This window comes from Anolis sagrei, chromosome 2 (genome assembly GCF_037176765.1).
Source record: "Anolis sagrei isolate rAnoSag1 chromosome 2, rAnoSag1.mat, whole genome shotgun sequence".
Taxonomy (NCBI): domain Eukaryota; kingdom Metazoa; phylum Chordata; class Lepidosauria; order Squamata; family Dactyloidae; genus Anolis; species Anolis sagrei.
In genome coordinates, this window is record NC_090022.1 from 180,909,150 (window position 1) to 180,935,661 (window position 26,512).

Sequence of the window (26,512 nt, forward strand, 5' to 3'; positions counted from 1 at the left end):
TCCACCAACAATGGAATTGAACCACACTTAGCACACAGAACTCCTGTGACTAACAGAAAATACTGGAAGGGTCTGGTGGGCATTGACCTTGCATTGGGAGTTGTAGTTCACCAGAGAGCATTGTGGACTCAAACAATGAAAGATCTGGACCAAACTTGGCACGAATACTCAAAATGCCCAAATGTGAACACTGGTGAAGTTAGGGGAAAATAGACCTTGATATTTGGGAATTATTGTTGCTGGTTTTTATAGTTAACCTACAAATAAAGAGCATTCTGAACCCCACCAATGAGAGAATTGGGCCAAACTTCCCACACAGGACCCCCATTACCAACAGAAAATACTGTGTTTTCTTTTGGTCTTTGGTGACACATCTGACCCCCCCCTTGTGACCCCCCACCCAGTTTTTGAACTGCTAGGTTGTCAGAAGCTGGGGCTAACAATAGGAGCTCATCCCGTTTTCCAGATTTGAACTGCTGACCATTCGGCCAGCAAGTTCAGCAGCTCAGTGGTTTAATCCTCCACCTTTAACTTAAATGAGTGTGTGTGTGTGTGTGTGTGTGTATCTATATATATAGATAGATAGATGGATAGAGAGAGATAGAGAGAGAGAAGTAAGCCATCCTTCTTTGTGCCCAATGTCATATTATCTATTCAAACTACAGTTATTTCCATATTTTAGATTTAATTAGAAAACATATCACATGTTTTACCCAATACCTGAAATTTAAAATTAGAATCCTAGAAGTTAAGCAGCGATACAACGAGAAGACGTGTTCCATTATCCCATACGCATCCAAGACACATCCTCAATTGGCACATCTAGTGAGAAACTACTAAGCATGTGTATTTCATATACGGTTAGAATGCATCAAAGTATACACCTGTGCATTTGCATATGACATTCAGCGAGAACAGAAATCCTGGTTGCAAAGACCCAAATGCTTTTAGATCCTTTAATGTGTTAAAAAAAAATGAAACAATGGGAAACAATACAAATAGGTTGTGAACAGATCGGAAATCGGCATTTGATTACAACCCAGAAGACAAAAAAAAAAAGAATATACATAAAGCTTTGTACAGCAGTATTTTGCAAAGCAATGAAATATCAGCAGACTGGATTGTGTGTGTGTTTGTGAATGCATGGAGAGAAAGATGACAGATAGATAGATAGTAGGGCTGTGCAACCACGGAAAAATTTGTTTCTAAACTCGATTCGTTTTTAGGGGTTTTTTGCGTTTCGTTATTTAAAAGAATTCCGAAATTTTTCTTTAAAAAAGTTCAATATTTACGAAATTTCGGAAATTACAAAACAATTTCGAAACAATTTCGAGACAATAACGAATCGATTCGTTAATGGCGGACGCGATTGCACAATACGCTAAAAAACCCTCCAAATGGGACAGGGGGAACTTCTGAAGCTTCCCTCTCCCTCTGTTGTTGACTGTTGGTGTGATAATTTATTTTTTTATCACTGATAAAACAACAACAACTATAAAACTTGCACCAGACATACGGAAATAATAACGAAACAATTTCGAAAACAATTACGAAACAATTTCGAAACAATTACGAAATAAATTTTAAAAATTCGTTTCGATTTTTAGTTGCTCCTGAATGGTTCAATATCGGATCGTAAACCACTTTAAATACGAATTATTAACGAATTCCGAAATTAACGAACGAAACCGCACAGCCCTAATAGATAGATAAATAGATAGATAGATAGTCATACACACATTGTATTTCATGGAGAGAAAGATGATAGATAGATAGATAGATAGATAGATAGATAGATAGATAGATAGACAGAGATGATAGATAGATAGATAGATAGATAGATAGATAGATAGATAGAGATAGATAGATAGATGATAGATAGAGATAGGAGATAGATAGATAGATAGATAGATGGATGGACAGACGGACGGACAGATAGATAGATAATGATAGATAGATAGATAGATAGATAGATAGATAGATAGATGATAGATAGATAGATAGATAGATAGATAGATAGTCATACACACACACACACACACACTGCATTTCTCTGAACAATCTTATTCTTCGGGCAGGTTATTATATACATGGGGTACACCATAAATATGAGTCTTTCTTTTCTGCATACTTTACTTACAAAGAGAAGAGCTGAATGCTACATGACCCATCCTCTTAGGTACAAAGCGAACAACACAAAGAGTCCTGCTGGAAAGAAAAATGCCTCAAAGAATGGAAAGAGCAAAATTAATAAAAGTCATGCCACAGAATTTGGGCTTGATTCAGGGGGGATATAAATAAATGAGTATAATAAATCCTGTTCGGGCTGTTTTGAATGAGACGATTTCAACGTCCATCTACACGGCACGAGTTGAATGGATTTTAACCCATTCTTACAGTATCTAATCTATAATATTTTGAATGTGCTATTGGGAGAGAGAGAGGAAATCATTTATTGTAGCAGAGCGTCAGGCACTTTCCCCCCTCGAGACTGCATTTGTAATGCAGAGGGTTTGACCTAGTTGTGAACTTGCCAAATTGGAGGGAGGCCCAGCAGAATCAGGGTGGAAAGTGATGATTGGTGAGCTTTATCGTCTGCTTCTGAGAGCAAATCCAGCCTTATATGATAATAAAATGAAGGCAAGGGGAAAGGTTCTTAGGAGGCAATCCTACACCTGCTTACCTGCCAGCAAATTCCACTGAACGCAATTTCTGAGTAGGGCCATGCTGTTCATGTTGGTTTGAAATGCCATGATCAGAGATGTCTATTAAAACAAAATTCCATCCTTATGGTTATATGTTAGCAATATACATCTACTCCTTGTTCTATGTTTGACATTAAAAGGATGCTAATCCACAAACCTTTGTGGCCTATCACAGGATACTTATTTGTTTTCTTACTGGTGCCGTTCTGGCATCGGGCTTCCACTGAGAATGATCCTGTCTCTCTTCCATACCTGCAATCTTTCTCTCTCTCTCTCCGTCCAAGAGATCTGGGCTTATGGACCAGCTGCAGGATCAAAACCAGTCCTGCCTTTTACCAGACGCACACGCAGGTACAACTGGGAGAACGCCACCCCCCTCCCCATACCTCTAAGTAATAATATCATTCACTAAATTTATAAACAGAGAGGGGCTGTCCTGTACGAATGGCTTTTTTAAAAACAAAAAAGTACAAAATTCAGGACATAACATCCTCCGCCAACTTTTTCATGTCTAAATGGAGAGGTTGTCCTTTGTCCTTCAACAGGGGGAGGAGGACATCTGGTCATAATCAGGACACTTCAGCAGAGCAGGGTAGTTACTGTTCATCTGGAGGGAAGCATCACTGGAGATGTCCGAAGGACTGCGCCCACGGACCCAGGCATCCGGGTGGAGGAACTGGCCCGAGTAGTCAGAGCAGTTGCTGAGCCGTGGGCGGTAGAAGCCAGGGTGAGGCCGGTACATCTCTTCAGCTGTGTATCGCTTCATGAACAGATAGACAGACATGACACCTGCACTCTGAAGGAGAGACAGAGAGGAAAAACTCATGGCATTAGAAAGTACTGTAATTGTCACTGGTGACAGGAAAAACAGGTCAGTGGTCCATGATACATCTCTCCTCAACCTCATTTCCATTTCCAACATAGTGCCACACTTTCCTTTGCATGAGAGCGTAATCACATATGTGCTTGGTCTATGCCTGGGGGTGAAGGAGAATTGTTTTGGTGGAGAGGCTGCTGAGAGAATTTTGCAGATATCTACTCATCAGAAAAACATTTCAGCATGAGATTGTTGTGACTAAACCCCTTGATTGGTGTTTTATAACATCACCAACATTTTATTATGGTCCAAAGACCCATGTAAGATGTCTGCAGAAACAGAGCAGCACATGCAGTGCCCTTGTGCATACAGATGCACATTCTCTATGAATATGCAGGAATGTTGGATCCACATCATGCATTGCCCATCTATGCATAGGTGCATACTGCAGTTGAATATGAATTTGTCATCTTGCTTCAGTTGCACAATGTTGCCATTGATGTAGCATAATAATAATAATAATAATAATAATAATAGTCATCATCATCATCATCATCATCATCATCATCATATAATAAAACTTTATTTATACCCCGCTACCATCTCCCCAAGGGACTCGATGTGGCTTACATGAGGCTGAGCCCACAACACATCAATAACAAAAGCAATAACAACAAGCAATGCAAAACAATTTAAATAAATCTCATAAACAAAATAAGTAATAAACATGAACAATAGCACAACAAACATTTATAAACCTATGGCTGGGCCAAATGTAATAATTAAAAAATAATGCTGATGGTTGCATAGCACAAGTAACATGTTAATTTGGCATGCAGAGATTTATGCTATGTAAATCCTATGTAGGATCTTAGCCCTTGATCCCACAAGATATGCCAAGGCATTCCATGGCAGGCTCCGGCCCAGCTTACTGTCCGAACGTATCTCCCTCTACGTTCTGCCTCGTAGTTTAAGATCCACTGTGGAGGCATTGCTCTCGGTCTCACCAGCCTCCCCAAATGCGTCTGGTGGGGACGAGGGACAGGGCCTTCTCGGTGGTGACCCCCCCACTTGTGGAATTCGCTCCCCAATGAGATTAGATCGGTGTCCTCCCTCCTTTCCTTTAGGAAAAAATTGAAGTCGTGGTTTTGGAACCAGTCTTTCGGATAGCAGGCACAGCGGCACTTTGGACACTGAACTGGACCATAGTTGTTATGATAATGGAAACGGCTATATGACTGTATAATTAATATTATTGTTTTTAATCTATTGCATATTTGTGGTTTTATATTATTGTTATATTGATATTGCGGCATCGAATTGTTGGCAATTAGCCGGTCTGAGTCCCCCCTTGGGGGTTAAAAAGGGTGGGGTAAAAATGTTGTAAATAATAATAAAATAAATCTGACTGGACTAAACAACAATAAATAATCTCATTTTATGGGCTTTACTTTATTTCCTTCTGACTGTTGGTAATAGTTGGCTGTACAGAAGAAGAGTATTGGAATGGGAGGGCATAATTCTTACCCTACCTCAGTGGTTCTCAACCCACCTAATCCCGCGACCCCTTAATCCAGTTCCTCATGTTGTGGTGACCCCCAACCATAACATTGTTTTTGTTGCTACTTCATAACAGTCATTTTACTACTGTTATAAATCATAATGTAGATATCTGATATGCAGGATGTATTCACTGGACCAAACTGGGCACAAATACCCAAGACGCCCAAATGTGAATGATAGTGCGGTTGGGGGAGGATTGATTTTGTCATTTGGGAGTTATAGTTGCTGGGATTTATAGTTCACCTATAATCAAAGAGCATTCTGAACTCTGCCAGCGATGGATTTGAACCAAACGTGGCACACAGAACTCCCATGACCAACAGAAAACCCTGGAAGGGTTTGGTGGGCATTGACCTTGAGTCTGGGAATTGTAGTTCACCTACATCCAGAGAGCACTGTGGACTCATGCAATGGTGGATCTGGACCAAACTTGGCACGAATACTCAATATGCCCAAATGTGAACACTGGTGGAGTATGGGGAAAATAGATCTTGACATTTGGGAGTTGTAGTTCATTACAATCAAAGAACATTCTGAACTCCACCAACGATAGAATTGGCTCAAACTTCCCACATGGAATCTCCATGACCATCAGAAAATACTGTGTTTTCTGATGCTCTTTGGTGATCCCTCTGACACCCCCTCGCGACCCCCCCAGGGATCCCGACCCCCAAGTTGAGAAACACTGCTCTACCTCTACCATATCTAAGCATTCAAACTGTGTCCACCAGTTGTCAGAAACCACCAATATTGGTGGAAAGGAAGAAATCACTGGGGTCTTTCTGTAGGATTATTTGAATTACTTCTTGAATTGTACTAGAGGGCTGAGATAAAAGTTCTCTTTGCTTAAGTAAGCATAACTAAGGGGAGCTTACTTGTGACATAAAGGTAGTGAGCATACTTTGGTCAGTCTACTTTTACAGTAGACTAACCACAAGTCTACTGGAAACTGGAAAAGTCAACACACCCCTAGCTTGTCAGTAGATCCGGAAACGGTGAAGTGCATCAAGTCTGAACAACAAGGAAGCCAAGTGAGGTGTTCTTAAAATGTACTTTTATGGAGCGCAAGCTTGCCTGCAGTCCATAAAATCTTGTTCTGCACGTACCATGTTAAGCTCTTGGCAAAAAGCCGCCACTCCTGGACCTGTGTGCATAAATAAGCAGATACTCTCTGCTGAATGACATGGTCAAAATGCCTCCTCAATGTACTAACTGCAATTTCTCAGATCTGGCAATGCCGTGCCTCTTGCCAGGGACACAAAGGTTCTGCCACCAAGCATACCTTTGTGATTTAAATGTAATTTCGGAAAGCAGTTCATTTGAAATGGAATTGAAAAGTAATCCATCACGATCAAGCCAGTTCATATTTTGGCTTGACATTCTTATGGATCTGCTAAGGTTTTGCAATTTTGCAATGCGTGGAGGTGCAGCAAAGAGCTAGGGGATTGCTTAGCTTTAGGAATGCTCATTGCTCCATTAGTCTACTCATGTATACAGTTTAAGGCATTCTTGAGAGTTTTGATGCATTGGACTCAAAGTAAGTAATAGTGTGGCTGAAGTGAGGAACGGTAAATAGGTGAACCTTCCCCTTCAAGCAAAGGAACAGCCTGGTCTAATCCATCTCTGTGTTTATAACAACATCACCACCATTCCCTATATATCTAATATATTGCTGGAGAAGAAGAGGGTTGAGGGGCTGGAGGGGGACACACCACACTAAATTCAAGTTATTACACCTAATTCTTTATTGCTACTACCCTTACACACATTACTTTAAAATATTACAGATTCTTATAGAATCCTGCAAAAGAAATCTCATTAACTTCAGAGGAAGCTTCTGAAAGTAAACAGGAAAGAACCAGAGTTTGGGACTTGGCCATGTTGGCTGGAGGACAATGGGAAATGTAGTTCAACCTTCCTTCCAAACCATTCCAAGAGCTGTTTCTTCTCAGTAGACAGGGAAATTGTAATATAAAGGTATTTAGTCACTTGCTGGTCCAGGAAAGACAATATAGAAGGAGACTTAAGGAGCATTTACTTTAAAGAATGGAGTCTGACACTACTTTTTAACTGCCATAACTCGATGCTATTTATTTATTTATTGACAGTATTTATATTCCACCCTTCTCACCTCGCAGGGGACTCAGGGTGGATTACAATGTACATATACATGGCAAACATTGAATGCCATAGACACACAACATATAAAGACAGACACACAGAGGTCATTTAACATTCCAGCTTTTTCATGAGGGTATTCTGGCCACCAGGGGAGCTGTCGCTTCACTGTCCATTTGTGACAATGATGGAGTACTTCCTCATTCTTTGCATGCTTACTGGGGATTTTTATGGCGTCATGAATTAGTTAAATTAGCCTCCCGCATAAGCAATACTTAATTTTCCTACTTGATAGGTGCAACTGTCTTTTGGGCTGCAAAGGTCGACAGCAAGCTACACACTGGCCAGAAGCTCACTCTGACCTGGCTTCAAACTCATGACCTTTCAGTCAGTAGTGATCTGATAACGAAGTATTTTGCCCACATCATGAGAAGACAGAAAAGCTTGGAGATATGAATGATGGTGGGGAAAATGAAAGGAAAAAGGAAGAGGGGCCAACCAAGAATACAAGGTGGATGGATGTCATCCTTGAAGGGAGTGGCTTGACCTTGAAGGAGCTGGGGGTGGCCATAGATGGTCAACAAAAAGTCAACAGGAGTTGGAAGCAACTGAACGAATAAACAACAAAATTTGTAAAAATATTGGGGGGGGGGGGGGAAATCATAGGAGTTGTGGTTTTACAATGTTTTTAGCCTTCTCTGCGAAAGGGTGCTGTAGCAAACTACAAATCCCAGGATTCCACAGCAATGAGCAGTGGCAATGAAATGATGTCAAACTTCGTTAATTCCATAGTGTAGCTGCACCCTAATAAATATAATTTCTTTGGGTTGTATATCACTTCTTTTTCACCTACAGGAGTATTTGAACCCACACGATCTCTCCGATCATCTGGAGAGGCCCTGCTCACGATCCCACCTGCGTTGCAAGCACGATTGGTGGGGATGAGGGACAGGGCCTTCTCCGTGGTGCCCCCCCCGACTCTGTAACTCTCTCCCCAAGGACATCAGACAAGCCCCATTGGCAGTCTTTAGGAAGAGCTTGAAGACGTGGTTGTTCCAGTGTGCCTTCCCAGAATAGGAAACTCCTAGCATCATGTCCCAATTGCACTTTACTAGAGATTAAGATTGTCTGCACACCGCACCTATCTCCAAAAACCTATCCATCTCATCTGTCATGTTCAGCATTTTAAAATTTTAATCATTACATTTGGCCCAGGCTTAGTTTTAAATGTGTCATGGTATTATTGTCTAATGTTTATTGCTATTGTTTTAATGTTTATTGCTTGTTTTATGAGTTTATTTATTGTTGTATTTGTTATTATTATTATTATTATTACTTTATTTGTACCCCGCTAGCATCTCCCGAAGGACTCGATGCAGCTTACAAAACACAATACAACAATACAATACCTAGAGCAAATTAAAAACAGTTAAGCAGAATAAACAACAGCAATAATAATACATCGAGACGTCAAGACACTATAAAACTGGGCCAGGCAAGAGTAATGGGTACAAGATTAAAAGTGCTGATGTGGCAGGAGGTATGTAGGATTATAAAGTAAGTGCAGTGTGCGGTGTGCAGTGATCTTAGTTCTACTAAAGTGCTTCTAGGACTTGGTATTGGGGGTTCCTAATCTGAAAAGGCACATCGGAACAGCCAGGTCTTCAAATTCTTTCTGAAGACTGCCAGCGAAGGGGCCTGTCTAAGATCTTTTGGGAGGGTGTTCCAGAGTCGGGGAGCCACCACAGAAAAGGCCCTGTCTTGAGTCCCCACCAAGCGCGCTTGCGACGCGGGCGGGATCACGAGCAGGGCCTCTCCAGATGACCGGAGTGAATGTGTGGGTTCATAGACGGAGATGTGGTCACGCAGGTAGGGTGGTCCCAAACTGTTCAGGGCTTTGCTGTTATTTTACTAATGTGTTGGGCCTCGGCCTCTTGAAAGCCGCACCGAGTCCTTCGGGAGATGTTAGCGAGGTATAAATAAAGGATTATTATTATTATTATTATTATTATTATTATTATTATTTCTCGAGCAGAACCATCTGCTAGAATTGCGGAGGGGGGTTAAAATATAACCCCCTCCTGATGCTGCTACTACCCGCTTTCCTGTTCTGAAAGGTCTTCAATGCTCTAAAAGAACACTTTCATTTGGAGAATGATCTTATTTTTGTACATCCTTGTTTTTGTTACCTATCTGAGTTGTTATTTAGCCAAAGGCATCCTTAGAGGGTGGAGGGCTCCCCTCATAAGATCGTTAACCCAAGTCTAAAATTATCTAATTGTCCTTGAGCGGATGCTAAATAGGACCAAGCTGCTGATGCTACTACTCTTATTGCTCCTTCCCAACATTCACATATGGGGGAGACATTTATAGCCTTCTGCTCGCATTATCTTGAGGCAGCCCAGTAGGCTCATAACCGATCTTACCTCAGTCAGGAGGAAGGAAATCGCAGAGAAAGCAAAGGACCATCCATATCTGTATGTGAAATAAGTCTCGGAGTCCTTGGTTCTGTTAAGCATCTCATCATTGATGCTGGAGATGTACAAGACCAGGCCCACAACCAGAGATAAACCTGGAAAGGAAAGGACCCTGGGGTCAAAGACGGGGAAATTGCAGAAAACCAAGACATCAGAGAACCTGAGACTCTCCACATGTTGCATCACCATTTATTGTTGGGGGTTTTATGGGAACAAAATTCCAACAATGCCTGCAAGGTTGTAAGTTCCCTGTCCATGTTCTTAAAGGATACATGAAACCAGAAGAATGGGGTGAGGTACGCAAGAGCCATTAGGCTGTAGTTGTTTCAGTAGTCACTCATGGAGAAATGAGCTCCCTGCGCTGAATTAAGCAAAAGATTTATATTCTCCGATGCAAATCTTTTGAACTCCAAGTGCTCAGTGTAAGTAGAAGCTTTTAAGCTCCGCAGTCATATTTGGTTGTTTAATATTCCCTTAATGCTATGAATAAAACATGGTTTTCTCCTCTCATAGGGAAACTTGCTCACGTCTCAGATCTCCACCGATTCAAGGCCATCGCTGGTACACACAAAAGCCACGGTCTAAAGCTCCATGGAGCTGAAGTGGTCCTGCTTTAATGTCAAACCAAGTTATCCTATTGGTTATACGTTAGTTAGTTATTTATTTCGTATCAAAAGCATTGCATAAATTAGTATAAAACTGATAAAAATAGAAGGAGCACAGGCGGCTAAATATCTGTTGACCAAAAATGGGCAATAGTAATGGCATTGTCTGTAGCCTCCAACAATTCTTCCTCTGGGCATAGTGGACAAGCACACAGATGCGAGGTTGTCTGTTCTGCTCCACAGTCATACAAAGTGTGGGATGCTTTTAGGTAGTGCCATTTAGCCAGGTTGTCTTTTGGTTGGCCCACTCCACTTCTGAGTCTGTTCAGGGACTTCCAAGTTGCCCATTATTAGTTTGCCCCTGAAGGAAGACCCTCATGGGATGCCATCCAGTTGGGATTTCCTATTTTAGCTGCCCAGAGGGATACCCTTGCTGTTGCTGGGAGGACCCCAAAAGGAGTGGTAGTTCTCATACAGCTTTTCCTTGATTTGAGTCTACTGGGAGGAGGCTCGTAGCCATGTAGTGGATGGCTTTCATTTAGCAGCAACTTCCCGTCACACATGGGGGGGGGGGGGGGGGGGCAATGCCAGCTAGCTTGTAGAGTTTATCAACAGATGTAGGTTTAAGACATCCTGTGATTATTCTGCATGTTTCATTCAATGCTATGTTCACCTGCTTTGCATGGGCAGACCTATGCCAAAAAGGGCAGGCATACTCAGCAGTTGAGTAAGATGCTAGTATCTGCTTTTAATTTGGAATTACCTCCCCCTAGAGGTTCTTTAGAATTCAACTCGGAGCAACACTGGGGCAACACTGAAAGTCCTACCAAAGAAAAGATTTGTTGCCCAAGATTGAAATTTGAAAAGTCAAGATAAAACTAAACATGGTGCTAAAAGTCTAGATCAGTGTTTCTTAACCTTCCTAATGCCGCGACCCCTTAATATAGTTCCTCATGTTGTGGTGACCCCCAACCATAAAATTATGTTCGTTGCTACTTCATAACTCTAATTTAACTATTGTTACGAATCGTAATGTAAATATCTGATATGCAGGATGTATTTTCATTCACTGGATCAAATTTGGCACAAATACCCGATACGTCCAAATTTGTATATGTGTGTTGGGGGAGCGGGGGATTGATTTTGTCATTTGGGAGCTGTAGTTGCTGGAATATATAGTTCACCTACAATCAAAGAGCATTCTGAACACCACCAATGATGGAATTGAACCAAACTTGGCACACAGAGCTCCCATGACCAACAGAAAATACTGGAAGGGTTTGGTGGGCATTGACCTTGAGTTCTGAAGTTGTAATTCAGCTACATCCAGAGATCTGGACCAAACTCAATATGCTCAAATATGAACACTGGCGGAGTTTGGGGAAAATAGGCTATCAGTGAGCATTCTGAACCCCACCAACGATAGAATTGGTCCAAACTTCCCACACAGAACCCCCACAACCAACAGAAAACACTTTTTCCCGGTGGTCTTTGGTGACCCCTCTGACACCCCCTTGCGACCCACCCAGGGGTCCCGACCCCCAGGTTAAGAAACACTGGTCTAGATAAAACGTAGCGTGTAGAGCAGGTGTCCCATAATGGCGGTGGGGAGCACTAAAGATGCACTTTCTCAATTGAATCTGGGCTAAATGCTGTAATGGCACCATATTTGACTTCAAATTCAGTATAGGGAGTTGGTAAATGTGTGTATATATGTCTTAAAACTTACCAGACAAAATGAAAAAGATTCCAGACACAAAGGCCAGGATAGTTCTGTGGGGCCGGATGTGTCCAATGTTGCTCAAGATGAATCCAATAAACATGAAAAAGAGGCTGACCAGTGGGAATGGAGTGGCAGAACGAATCATCTCTGTTGAAGGCAACGAGGAGAAAAAAAAATATGAGTGCTTCCAAGTCAGAAAAGAACAAACAACACTATCAGTAGCAAAAGCATTTTCTGCATATGTAATGCATTGATCTTTGGCCCAATTTACCCCATTATGCAATTTGAACTATATTACAATAGTCAGTGTAGACTCCAGATTGAACTGGATTATATGAGTCTACACCGCCATATAATCCAGTTCAATGCAGTAAAGATGTATTCTGAAACTGGATTATATCCCAGTATAGATGGGGCTTTGGAGGCTTTCCCCCTTTAACATATCACACTCTACTTCTCACACAAAAATATGAAAATACAGAGAAAGACTGCTTTTGCCCTATTTTCCATGGCTTTTAACCATCAATTATGTTACTCAATTTCTGCTAACACAAAAGGAGATGTTCATTTTCGGCTTTAGGGTTCATCAAGATGACAAAGATTACAGTCCTATGATTGCTAAAGAGCACAGACAGGACCGTAGGCAAGGCTGGACCAAGAAATAAAGGAAACAAGGCAGCTGTGCTCTTCAATATCCTACTGCAATCCCATTCCATGGCTACTGAGCTGAATTCCTCCATCCAACTAACATCAGAGTCACTTCTGGCTGTATCAACTCTTCCTATTGACTCCAAGTCTTCTGACTTGGAGACCAGGATCTACACTTTGAAGCCTCTTCTGTTTGAAACAGCAACCTTCTCAAGCCTCCACTAGTTATTTGTTATGTATATAATTGCTAACTGTATTATATGTTCACATTGGTTTGCAATTTTACCTAACCTCTTTGTCGCGGAAGAGGCTGCAGACCATGTGATCAGAACTATTTATTATTTATTTATTTACTATTCTTGTATACCGCTGTATCTCAAGCCCGAGGGCGACTCACAGCGGTTTCCAGACAGCAAACAGCAAAGACAATAAAAACAGCAATAATTAATATGCAAAACAGTTAAATTACACATTTACATTACTAGCTAATAAACCATCATCAATACACAATAATCACAATCGCCTCTTCATCCAAACGTGATCCAAATTCGTCGTCCATTGTTCCGTTCCTAAGTTCAAATTACCAGAATTGCACTGAATTACTCAAACGCCTGCATGAACATCCAGGTCTTCAACTTTCTACGGAATGTCATGAGAGATGGTGCCAGCCTAACCTCTATAGGAAGGGCGTTCCACAGCCGAGGAGCCACCACCGAGAAGGCCCTATCTCTCGTCCCCGCCAACCGTGCTTGAGAGGCTGGCGGGATCGAGAGCAGGGCCTCCCCGGAAGATCTCAAAGTCCGGGTGGGTTCATAGGCCGAGATGCGGTCAGATAGGTATCTTGGGCCGGAACCGTTTAGGGTTTTATAGGCCAGTACCAACACCTTGAATTGGGCCCGGTAGCAAATCGGCAGCCAGTGGAGCTGGTGCAACAGGGGGGTTGTGTGCTCCCTGCGCTCCGCTCCTGTTAGAATCATGGCTGCCGCGCGTTGGACTAGTTGCAGCTTCCGGGCCATCTTCAGGGGCAGCCCCACGTACAGAGCGTTGCAGTAGTCTAGGCGGGATGTGACAAGAGCGTGTACCACCGTGGCCAAGTCAGACTTCCCAAGATACAGGCGCAGCTGGCGCACGAGCCTGAGCTGTGCAAATGCTCCCCTGGTCACCGCCGAGACCTGGGGCTCCAGGCTCAGCGACGAATCCAGGGTCACACCCAAGCTGCTAACCTGTGTCTTCAGAGGGAGTGCGACCCCATCCAACACAGGCTGTAACCCTATGCCCTGTTCGGCCTTGCGACTGACCAGGAGTACCTCTGTCTTGTCTGGATTCAACTTCAATTTGTTAAAACTAGACGTATTCAGGACTCTGACTACATTTTAGATCAGTGTTTACTTTAGACTTCAGTGGAGATAGAAGCCATTAGACTCTTAGGAGAGAGTAGAAGCTATTTGTATGCTTTAGACTTCAATGCAGGAACAGTATGCTTAGAGACTTATTAGACTCTGAAAACAGAGAGATGCTTTGGACTATGGACTATTGTTTCTAAGGAAGATGCCCTGTGCCACCTACACAGAGAAGCTACTGGTCGGGGTTGGCTTGACGCGCCTTCCTCTTGGCACATTTCTCTCTTTCACCTTCCATTCGTGCCTCTTCAAATTGTACAGCACTGCTGATCACAGCTGACCTCCAGCTAGAGCGCTCAAGGTTCAAAGCTTCCCAGTTCTTGCCACAGTTTTTAAGGTTGGATTTGAGTCCATCTTTAAATCTCTTTTTACATAGTATTGTACCATGATTCCATAGCATTGATTCATGGTAGTTAAAGGGGTGTCAAACTGCATTAATTCTACAGTGTCAATGCATTCTATAATTCCTGGGCTGCCATACAAGGGATTAGAGGACTGTAGCATATGAAGGTGCAATGAAATGCTAATGCATGCAAAATATATATTTATCCCTCTGTTCTCTCATGTAAGCATTAAATATAAAACTAGCATTTCCAAAAACAGAGACATGGATTGCTATAGCAACAGAAGAAGCTTTCTCGGAGATAGAAAGTAGGAAGTACAGTAGCTAGCCTTTGTCGATGCTCCTGAAATTCTTTCAAATATTTGTGTCAAATTCAGGATTTTAGAGCCAGGTGAAGGAATAGTTGTGTGTGTGTTTTTTTAACTGTTTGAGCAGATTGTCTTTGACTGCAACATGTCAAATATTTAGACAATTCCAAAAGATTTTAGATCTATCAATGCTGTAAAATTGACAATGGAGGTGTGAAGTGTTTTGTTACACAAAACATTTTTTTGGGAAAATGTTATATAAGATCAAATATTTTTGTAGCCTAAAGAACAGATGGCTGTGTATGTTTTCCATTCTATGAGTAACAGGAGCTGGTGTGGGAGAGACTCTGAATTAGAATTGCACAAAACTTGGCTAATTTTTTGAAACCCACAGCTCCAGAATATTCTATGCTAGCTAGGGGACACTGGAAATTATAGTTCAAGCAAGTGAATTTTCAGGACTGAAAGGCTTGAACCTGCTTCTTCTGCACCACAATCCAAATGCCCTAGCCCAGGGGTCCACACTTTTTAAACAGAGGGCCATGTCACAGTCCCTCAAACTGTTGGCGGGCCATATTATAATATTTTTAAAAATGAATGAATTCCTATGCACACTGCACATGTCTTATTTATAGTGCAAAAAGCATTTTAAAACAATACAATAATTAAAATTAAGAACAATTTTAACAAGTATAAACATATTAGTATTTCAATGGAAAGTGTGGGCCTGTTTTTGGCTGATGAGATAGGATTGTTGTTGTTATTGTGTGCTTTCAAGTAGTTTCATGCGTAGGCTGACCCTGAGCGAGGGCCGGGTAAATGACCTTGGAGGGCCGCATCTGGCCCCCGGGCCTTAGTTTGAGGACCCCTGCCCTAGCCTTTCCTGTGGCTTAATTCTAATCATACACTACATCTACACTGCTATATAAAACCCAGATTATCTGCTTTGAATTGGATTATATGAGTTTACACCAGGGGTCCTCAAACTAAGGCCCGGGGGCCGGATACAGCCCTCCAAGGTCATTTACCCGGCCCTTGCTCAGGATCAACCTAAGTCTGAAATGACTTGAACACAACAACAATAACAACAACCCTATTTCATCAGCCCAAAGCAGGCCCACGCTTCCCATTGAATGTTCTTTGTGCCTTTTGTAAGCCGCCCTGAGTCCCCCCTCGGGGGTTGAGAAGGACGGGGTGGAAATACGCAAAATAAATAAATAATAAATACTAAGAAGTTTATATTTGTTAAAATTGTTCTTCATTTTAATTATTGTGTTGTTTTAAAGTGTTTTTTGCACTACAAATAAGATATATGCAGTGTGCATAGGAATTCAATCATGATTATTTCAAATTATAATCCGGCCCTCCATTTAAACCTGGCCCTCTATTTAAAAGGTTTGAGGACCCCTGGTCTACACTGCCATACAATCCAGTTCAAAGCAGATAATCTGGATTTTATATGAAAGTGTAGAAGGGGGCATAGAATGCCCATTCTGTTTCTTAAATGCATATAGAAAACTAGCCGTCCCCTGCCACATGTGTTCTGTGATTGTAGGTGAACTATAAATCCCAGCAACTACAACTCCCAAATGTCAAGATTCTATTTTCCCCAAACTCCATCAGTGTTCACATTTGGGCATATTGAGTATTCGTGTAGAGTTTGGTCCAGATCCATCATTGTTTGAGTCCACAGTGATCTTTGGATGTTGGAGAACTACAACTCCAAAATGAAAGGACACTGCCCACCAAACCCTTCCAATATTTTCTGTTGGTCATGGGAGAACTGTGTGCCAAGTTTGGTTCAATTCCATCCTTGGTGGGGTTCAGAATGTTCTTTGATTGTAGGTGAACTATAAATCCCAGCAACTACAACTCCCAAATGACAAAATCAATTTTTTTAAAGTGAAGGACATACATTTGGTTGTTAGGTGTCTTGTGTCCAAATTTGGTGTCAATTCGTCCAGTGGTTTTTGAGTTCTGTTAATCCCACAAACGAACATTACATTTTTATTTATATAGATTTCCTCTCCTTGGATGGGCAGATCCTGATATGCTAATCCAGTAGTTCTCAATCTGTGGGTCCTCAGATGTTTGACCTTCAACTCCCAGAAATCCTAACAGTTGATAAACTGGCTGGGATTTTTGGGAGATGTAGGTCAAAACACCTGGGGACCCACAGGCTGAGAACCACTGTGCTAATCCATACTCCAGTAGCTTCCAGGATCTTTCATTACAATACACTCCACATGGGCTGGAGTATGCTCTGAAAGATTTACCTGGCAGGGAATGCCTTCTTCACAGGTATCAGGAGACATGTACATATTCTATTTTTCTGTACCACTAATTCTTGGGAACATGCTTTGACCTCTGCAAATCCTTGCAAAACCTCATCTGCAGGAAGTGGTTATTAGAATTCAAGACTACTATGCTTCTGCAGCAGAAAGGTCTCAGCAGTCTCATTTCAGTGACACCAGCTTGTGTTTTATACAGCGGATATCTGGCAAGTTAGGATTGTGGGGATCATTCTGTTATTTCCTCATCCATTAATAAGTTCCACCACTATACATTTTGTGAATATGGTTGAAATGGACTGTGAAGGGGCATCTGCCATCCTTGCTAAGGGTGTGTAAATCTCAGATTTGGCAGGAATCCAGACCACATCTGCTCCACTGGGATGACTTGTATATGACCTCCTCCATGCTGTTGCCACTGCACATAGCCAGCCATGGAGCTCAATTCAAGACCCTAACTATTGTGGGCTCCTCTGCTGATGTTAGAAGGAGTGTCCTTGCTTCTTGCTGGTTGTACAGGAGCCCACTCTAGCGACAGCACAGGCACTTGTGGCAGCTACAAGCTTGGACACAAGATGCAGGTTGGGAATCATAGAATCAAAGAGTTGGAAGAGACCTCATGGGCCATCCAGTCCAACCCCCTGCCAAGAAGCAGGAATATTGCATTCAAATCACCCCTGACAGATGGCCATCCAGCCTCTGTTTAAAAGCTTCCAAAGAAGGAGCCTCCACCACACTCCAGGGCAGAGAGTTCCACTGCTGAACGGCTCTCATAGTCAGGAAGTTCTTCCTCATGTTCAGATGGAATCTCCTTTCTTGTAGTTTGAAGCCATTGTTCTGCGTCCTAGTCTCCAGGGAAGCAGAAAACAAGCTTGCTCCCTCCTCCCTGTGGCTTCCTCTCACATATTTATACATGGCTATCATATCTCCTCTCAGCCTTCTCTTCTTCAGGCTAAACATGCCCAGCTCCTTAAGCCATTCCTTATAGGGCTTGTTCTCCAGACCCTTGATCATTTTAGTCGCCCTCCTCTGGACACATTCCAGCTTGTCAATATCTCTCTTGAATTGTGATGCCCAGAATTGGACACAATATTCCAGGTGTGGACAAACCAAAGCGGAATAGAGGGGTAGCATGACTTCCTTAGATCTAGACACTATGCTCCTATTGATGCAGGCCAAAATCCCATTGGCTTTTTTTGCCACCACATCACATTGTTGGCTCATGTTTAACTTGCTGTCCACAAGGACTCCAAGATCTTTTTCACACGTACTGCTCTTGGGCCAGACGTCCCCCTGGTGACACTGACTATATGGAGTGGTGACACTGACCATATGGGCATGATCCATCCACTTTCCCTGTACTGATAAGCACAGAAAATGATGTGATGGCACCAGTGCCCATCTAGACAGTTGATTGGTCAGAATCAGACCAGATCCTGCTGTCCAGACTGCCCCAAAGCCCGAGGATATTCTGAAGTTTCCAGCAAAGTCTGGAGTATCCGACAGTTTTGCTAAAAGTAGGGCTATGGCCCCTTCTACACTTCCATATGGCAGTATAGACTCAGAAAATCCAGTTCAAAGCAGATAATCTGGATTATATAATAATAATAATAATAATAATAATAATAATAACTATTATTATTATTATTATTATCTTTATTTAATACCCTGCCACCATCTCCCCAATGGGGACCCAGGACGGCTTACATGAGGCCAAGCCCAACAGCATATTACAATAAAGTAAAACCAAAACACAATAACAACACAGTAAAATACATACAACATATGAGTACAAAGACGATAAAGCAAAATCATACACAGTAAAATAAAATAAAATAACATAACATAACAATGAGCATGTGCAAGATAAACACTAACATACTAAAAATACTAAAATCAGGATGAGACAGGGATGGAGCACATTGTTTGTGGGGGAGAAACTCGTAAAGGAACGGGGTCATAAATATAGACCTTCATACAGGTGGGGAATATACGCTGGGGACAAAAACCGTTGAAGGGGTTTGATGTGTATGATGATATGGCTACTCTCCAAAAGTGCATCGGAAAAAAACAGGTTTTGAGATCCCTCTTTATATGGCAGTGTAAAAGGGGCTAAAGTCAGCTGAAATTGAAAAACACCACAAACACGCACTGGAAGCCACTGTGTGTCATGAAGTCAGCCAGCAATCCATTTGGGATGAATCTGGCATTTAGGGCTCAAATAGACAAGGTTGTTGTTCATTTGTTCAGTTGTTTCCAACTCTTCATGACCTCATGGACCAGTTACCTCTGCCTTAGTTGAACCAAGCAGTCAGCTTTGCTTCTCAGATTGTGGTGGACTGAAGCAATGCCACATTAGTAATTGGTAATCAGCAACTCTGTAGTATTGGGAGAAGACTACTAGAAGGACTTTCCATCTCTTCCCCTGATCCCGCCCTACCCCATACTGTGCTCATGCAATCTTGTGTTGTAGTTGATAAAAGTATCCAAAGTATGGATGAAGTCTTTTGTTTTATTTCTTTCCTAGTCTTAGAAAAGCAAAAATTAGAAGATACACATGAAGCTTGAAACACACCACTACCACCACCTCCCCGTAACCCACACAACAGAAACCACCTACTTAAAACATTGACTGTTGATTCAGATGTGAGCTGGACATTCATTGGCATGACATACTCAATGGTGAAACATCTCCCACGTTCTTCACCTGCATGGAGAAAAGCCAGGTTTTATTGTTTATTAGAAAAAGTGATAGCTTCAATGAAATAGACATGTTTCTTTCACCTCACAGACTTTTAATCAATTCCTCTTACTCAGTTTTGATATCTGTAAATCCAAAATGTTTGAGGATGCAAAATGAAACAAACAAAATGTAAGTAACAACTGAGACAGGAGCCCAAGCAGGACTGGCACTCTAGAAGTAGATAGGGGTAGTGTTAGCTTTTGGGGCCCTTTATCATCCTTAAGGTGTGGATCATGAATACAAGAGGAAGCAACAGAAGTGAAGAACCCTTCCTACTTCTGTCAATGAGCACAACAGCCTGCTGCCTGGTTTAATCCATAGAAGGGAGAGAGATGTGCAGGTCCCTGGGATGAATGGAGGGCCACCACTGCAAGAGCTGCTAGCTTAGCTCCTTCCCACTGCCCTTGAAAGGGGATGGGATGGGGAAAAATGAAGGACTGCCACTGCTACCATCCTGCCCAAATCTCCATCTTCTGCCCTGCCCCCCATCTCTCTCCCTCCTATGGATTAAACCAGGCAGCTGGTTGTTGTGCCTCAAAAATTCTTATCAGCCCTAGAAGGCATAGTCATGACAGCAAGCAAAGTCCAAAATAGCATCTGGAGGGTTACAAACATTCATACCTGGACAACTGACCTCATCAAATTGATGAGGGATAGTAGGGGGATTTGCTAGACCCCATGGCGAATCTATGGGGCAGAGGGGCAATCCCGCCGCCTCACAGCCAGCATCACCCACAGCAATGCCTCCTCATCACACATGAAAAAGCATTGCCACACAACCACCACCACCACCCCGGCCCCCCAGTGCTGGCCCTGTTGCTGCCTACAGAACACAGGAATTTTCCTGTATTCTGGGCGAAGTGTCCTAGGATGCTTGTAGCACAGTTTATCTATAGTAGGGACCGGAAGTGAGTGTGCATCATGTAATGGGCGGTGTGGGGCTCCATAGATGAAGTGTGCTTCAAGTGTCCTAGAATTTTTGTGAACACACGTGTGATGAAGTCATAAATGCAAAATAAATTGGGTTGTTGTAGGTTTTTTCGGGCTGTATGGCCATGTTCTAGAGCAGTGGTTCTCAATCTGTGGGTCCCCAGATGTTTTGACCTTCAACTCCCAGAAATCCCAACAGCTAGTAAACTGGCTGGGATTTCTGGGAGTTGTAGGCCAAAACACCTGGGGACCCACAGATTGAGAACCACTGTTCTAGAGCCATTCTCTCCTGATGTTTCGCCTGCATCTATGGCAAGCATCCTCAGAGCTGTGAGGTCACAACCTCAGAGGATGCTTGCTATAGATGCAGGCAAAACATCAGGAGAGAATGCCTCTAGAACATGACCATACAGCCTGAAAAAACCTACAACAACTCAGTGATTCTGGCCATGAAAGCCTTCGACAATACGCAAAATATTGTGGGTTTGGTTGTGGGTTTGGTTTGGATAATATATAATGAATCGTGTAGGGATGTGGGAAAAGTGCGAGATTGCTTCCTCGGCCTCTTATGGCTCAGTTGTTTTGGGCTTAGACTGACATTGAGCAATGGGAACAAGTGGATATTAGGCTGTTTCAATGACCCGCCAAGTTTGTCACATTTATTCCAGCAGCTCATGCCTCTTGAGCCTGAAGATGGTGTGTAATGAGCTCTCACTGCAAAATATTACATCTGTTTACTTGAAAGTAATTCTCATTGTGCTCAATGGAGTAAACTGAATCCTAAAATGTCAGAAAACTGATTTGGGTTTTAATGGCTAGATTGACATTGCATTGCCATTAGCCTTGGCAGCCTGTGTGGCTTTACGATACTTGCTCTGCCTGTTGTTTCATAAATGAACAGATTTGGACAAATTTAACAGAGGATTTCAGCGTTCCACAGGAAAGTTACACTTCAGAGCAAGATGGGTGGGGGGAAAATGCACACCTCTTGTTCCAATTTTCACCGGATCTATGATCATGTTGCTTTCTTGCCTGCTAATCCATACAGATCACCTTTATCCAGACGGATCTAAAGCTGATCACAGCTAGCTAGCTAATTAACATGATAAAAGCAATGGCAAGAAAAGAAATAGAAGAGCAATTCATTATTATTATTATTATTATTATTATTATTATTATTAGCACAACAAGATGAGTTCACAGCAGACAAGACGACTGTGCTGGCTGTTGTATTGGATCACATGTCGGACACTTCCCAAGTGTCTAAGGCTGTGTGATGTATCGGTGAATAATGAGTGCAAATCCCAGTAAAGTGGCCTTTTGCAGCTGGAAGATGGCAATTTTGTCAGTACCAGTTGTGTTTAAGTGCAGGCCAAGATCTTTAAGCACTGCACCCTATTATTATTATTATTATTATTATTATTATTATTATTACTATTATTATTATTATTTGAAATACAACAAGATGAATCCACAGCAGACACTCTACTGGCTGATGTATTGGATCACACGTCAGACACTTTTCAAATGTCTAGGACTGTGTGATGTAGTGGCGAATAATGCGTGCAGATCCCAGTAAGGTGGCCTTTTGCAGCTGGCAGATGGTAATCTTGTCAGCACCGATTGTGTTTAAGTGCAGGCCAAGGTCTTTAGGCACTGTACCCAGTGTGCCAATCACCCCTGGGACCACCTTTACTGGTTTGTGCCAGAGTCTTTGCAGTTCGATCTTTAAATCCTCACATTGTGTCAACTTTTCCAGTTGTTTCTCTTCGATCCTCTTGTCACCTGGGATTGCTACATCAACAATCCATACTTTGTTTTTTAACACGATTGTGAGGTCAGGAGTATTGTGCTCCAAAACTCTGTCTGTCTGAATCCGGAAGGCCCAGAGTAGCTTGATGTGTTCATTCTCTGTAACTTTTTCCGGCTTGTGATCCCACCAGTTCTTTGTCACAGGCAGATGGTATTTGTGGCACAAGTTCCAATGAATCATCTGAGCAATGGTGTTATGCCTCTGCTTGTAGTCTGTCTGCGCAATCTTCTTGCAGCAGCCCAGGATTTGATCTATTGTTTCATCTGCTTCCATGCAGAGTCTACACTTGGGATCTGTCATCGACTTTTCAATTCTGGCTTTGCTGGCATTGGTTCTAATGGCTTGTTCTTGGGCTGCCAGAATCAGGCCCTCCATCTTCTTTTTCAGAGTTCCATTTATGAGCCACAGCCATGCTTTTTCTTTTGTCAGTTTGGCTCTCAATTTTCCCCAGGAACTGTCCATGGAGAGCCTTCTTTCTCCAGTTTTCTCTTCTGCTCTGGATTGTGTAATAATAATAAATAATAATAATAATAATAATAATAATAATATACCCTGTTTTTTCTCTCCACAAGGAGACTGACTATTCTTTGATGGTGATCTTAATGCTGCCTCTTCTTTGATGGTGACCTTAACAGATGGGTTAGTTATCCTTAGCACATATATAAACCCACATCAATTAGCATTCAGATCTGCATACACGAATCAACCCAAATTACTCCAAATGATGTACTTTCCCTCTCTTTAAAATGGGATCAACAAGGGCTATCAACAGTTTTGTTTTATGAATCTATATATGAAGGAATATCTTAAACAACCAGTGTGTATACATTTTGTCTTAATACATCATTAGAAAGACTTGTTAGTATGAATAACTAAAAGGCAAGAGAAAGGCCAGATTTCCTTTAACAGAAAATGCCATACCGGCTAAAAAGCAAACTCTCCAGAGGCCAGAATGCAGAGACATCTTGACTTCGGTACTCTGGTTTTGGGGTAAAATGATCCCTTCTTCCAGATACAACCAGTAGTCGGTGCTCACAGCAATACCCAGCAGCCCTAAACTGCAGACGGCAAACACGCTGCTGAGCAGAGTCAGGGCTTTCCTGCCACAAGTGCTCATTCCCAAAAGCATCAGGGCCCAATGGGAGGACAAAAGAGAACTCCTAAGCAGAGAGGAGAGAGAAAAGAAGAAAAGCCTGTTAGCAGAAAAAGTGGGCTCTGTTAAAGCTGTTTGCTAAAGCGCCATCCGCTTCTGTACATGCATCACTGGGCAAACAGCACAAAAAGACCCCCCCCCCCCCCCCTGATAAACTGGAAACACAAATGACTGCAACACTCTAGTATGTCCTTCAAGACAAGCATGAAGGATATTCACAAGGGCTTCCTGAACAGCATTTTCTAAGACGCATTTCTACATTTCAGCTTGTCTCCTTGTGCCAGAAGTAGAAACCAGCAGAGACATCTGTGTTTACGGAGTAGCTTTCTTCCCCTTCTCTTCCTGCCTCAGATATTTTACTCTGATAAAGCCAGGATACTATACAAGACTGTCTGCATTTATCTATTTGTCTGCATTGGGACAAATATCCTTTGTCCCTATGAGGGCTTCAGATATGGCAAGCAGAATGATTTTGAGAGTACTTTAATGGCCATGGCTCAATGCTAAGGAATCATGGGACTTGCCCTGGTGGCGCAGTGGGTTAAAGCCCTGTGCCGGCAGGACTGAAGACTGACAGGTCTCAGGTTCGAATCCGGAGAGAGGCGGATGAGCTCCCTCTATCAGCTCCAGCTCCTCATGTGGGGACATGAGAGAAGCCTCCAGCAAGGATGATAAAAATATCAAATCACCCGGGCGTCTCCTGGGCAACGTCCTTGCAGGCGGCCCATTCTCTCACACCAGAAGCGACTTGCAGTTTCTCAAGTCGCTCCTGACACGACAAATAAATATTGGAATTTTGCAAGCTCTCTCTCCCAAAGAATGCTGGTGCCCCACAAAACTACAACTCCCAGGAATCATAGCATTGAGCTTTGACAGGTATTGTGGTGTCAATCTGCATTAATTCTAAAGTGTAGATGCACCCTCAGACAACAAGGCCTATGAAAGAGCATATCTCACTATAATCCATAAAACAGAAGCCCCCAGTGGCGCAGTGGGTTAAACCCCTGCACTAGCAGGACTGAAGACCGACAGGTCGCAGGTTCGAATCCAGGGAGAGCACAGATGAGCTCCCTCTGTCAGCTCCAGCTCCTCATGCGGGGACATGAGAGAAGCCTCCGACAAGAATGGTAAAATATCGAAACATCCAGGCATCTCCTGGGCAACGTCCTTGCAGACGGCCAATTCTCTCACACCAGAAGTGACTTGCAGTTTCTCAAGTCACTCCTGACATGACAAAAAACCAAACTATAATCCACTACATGTTTTCATATGTAACTTTTCCCTGTAAAATGCCTTGCTGAAAATTCACCTAATTTTAAGAGAACATAAGATTATGTTCTCTTCTTTTTTTTAATTGTCCTGACCTTCTCACCATCATACTTTTTTTTTGCCCATAGAAAAGGCAGGTAAAAAGGAATGATTAGAATAGCTTCACAGCCCCCTTTGACAAGTGGCATTAAGTGTTCCCATCAGAAAGAACAGCTCGTGACTTAATTTTTCTGTAAATTGCTAAATGAAATAAGATTTAGACAGGAGGTCAAAAATTATATATCATGACTTAATAAAATGGTGAAACTGAAAAATCAAGCTTTGTCTATATATATATATATATATATATATATATATATATATATAGACAAAGCTTGATTTTTCATATATATTGAATATTTTCAAGCTTGGAATGGTTGAATTGGTGAAAGCAGAACCCATGGACAGTGTAATTCCATACTGTATTCTGTCTGCGAGATTGTGCAAGCCATCGAGGTCTCGAGCACTTTACTTCAGACAGAAAACTAAATGTTTCTGCAGAATCAGATCACCACGTCGCAAACAAGGTTTGAAAGTCTGCTGCCTTCGGCTCTGAAAAATCTCTGCTCAGCAGCTTCTTGATGCAATTGAGAAGATGTCGGGCTCAGCAGTACAAGAAGGCCAACAAATTATATTTCTTGTAATGTTTTGAGTCCTATCATTTCACTTCCAGCCAATTAGCCCTTTGTTGGCATTGGCTCAGGGACAAGCACAAAATGATTGCAAGCTCGGACATGGGTAACGTGCAGTGTGTGAACCACTTCTCTGTCCTGCCTTCCTCCGCCAGGACGCATAATTCTCTCCCTAGAAGGAACTGGCCATGCACGCTAGAGGAAAAAGAGTCGTCATGATATCATCGGCATTATTTATGAAGCACCTAAAAAACCAAGGTGCTGTACAAAGGACAACTTTTGAACGGCCTCTGCAGTGGCACCACGATTCTGCCTTAGCCCATAAAAGGACCAGACGTCTTGTTCATCTCAAATGTTTGAAATTAAAATTAATGCGGACACAGTACCAAGGTCACCACAAAGCAGAAACCACCTGCTTGAAATTGCTACCCAAGTTTTCAAATAGCTCCTTCCTCTGGACAAAATGTCTGAAAGAATACACCCAGAACAGGAGGGCAAGTAAGTGTGTGTAAGCTGACAAGCTAACCAGTAAATATCTGGTAACTTGCTAACAAGAAGGGAAGGCTGAAAGAGTACCTGGAAACATGGCAACTCTTCAACATACCATTGGCTCACCCAGGGGTCTTTCTGTGTTAGCTGTTGGCACCTCCTTGGCATCTGAATGCATCAAGTAAACTAGCACATGAGTAGCAGACTAGGTAATCTAGAAGAGATGCATCCACAAACTGGAAAAAAATTCTTTTGATGACCATATCTCCAAGAATTCCCCAGCCAGCATGGCCATAGCAGCAGGATGATAGTCCAAACTGGAAGTGTGACTAGATCAATTTATTTTATTTATTTCCTATATTTATACCTCACCCTTCTCACCCCTGAGGGGGGACTCAGGGCGGCCTCACAAAAAAAAGTCAACAGTATATTAAAAATATTTAAAA

The 26,512-nt window shown here is 42.3% G+C and overlaps 1 protein-coding gene across 1 annotated transcript in view; it reads right to left on the reverse strand.

Annotated features, from left to right (window-relative positions):
• Positions 1 to 1,918: 1,918 nt before the first annotated feature.
• CACNG5 (calcium voltage-gated channel auxiliary subunit gamma 5) overlaps positions 1,919 to 26,512 on the reverse strand; it is a 58,374-nt gene continuing 33,780 nt past the window's right edge. Inside the window, exons 2-6 of the mRNA XM_060763077.2 lie at positions 23,406 to 23,644; positions 19,619 to 19,705; positions 12,015 to 12,155; positions 9,630 to 9,775; positions 1,919 to 3,501 (exon numbers count right to left, since the gene is read on the reverse strand). Of these exons, the coding sequence (XP_060619060.1) occupies positions 3,244 to 3,501; positions 9,630 to 9,775; positions 12,015 to 12,155; positions 19,619 to 19,705; positions 23,406 to 23,613 (840 nt within the window). The 5' untranslated portion in view covers positions 23,614 to 23,644 and the 3' untranslated portion in view covers positions 1,919 to 3,243. The remainder of the gene's footprint in view (positions 3,502 to 9,629; positions 9,776 to 12,014; positions 12,156 to 19,618; positions 19,706 to 23,405; positions 23,645 to 26,512) is intronic.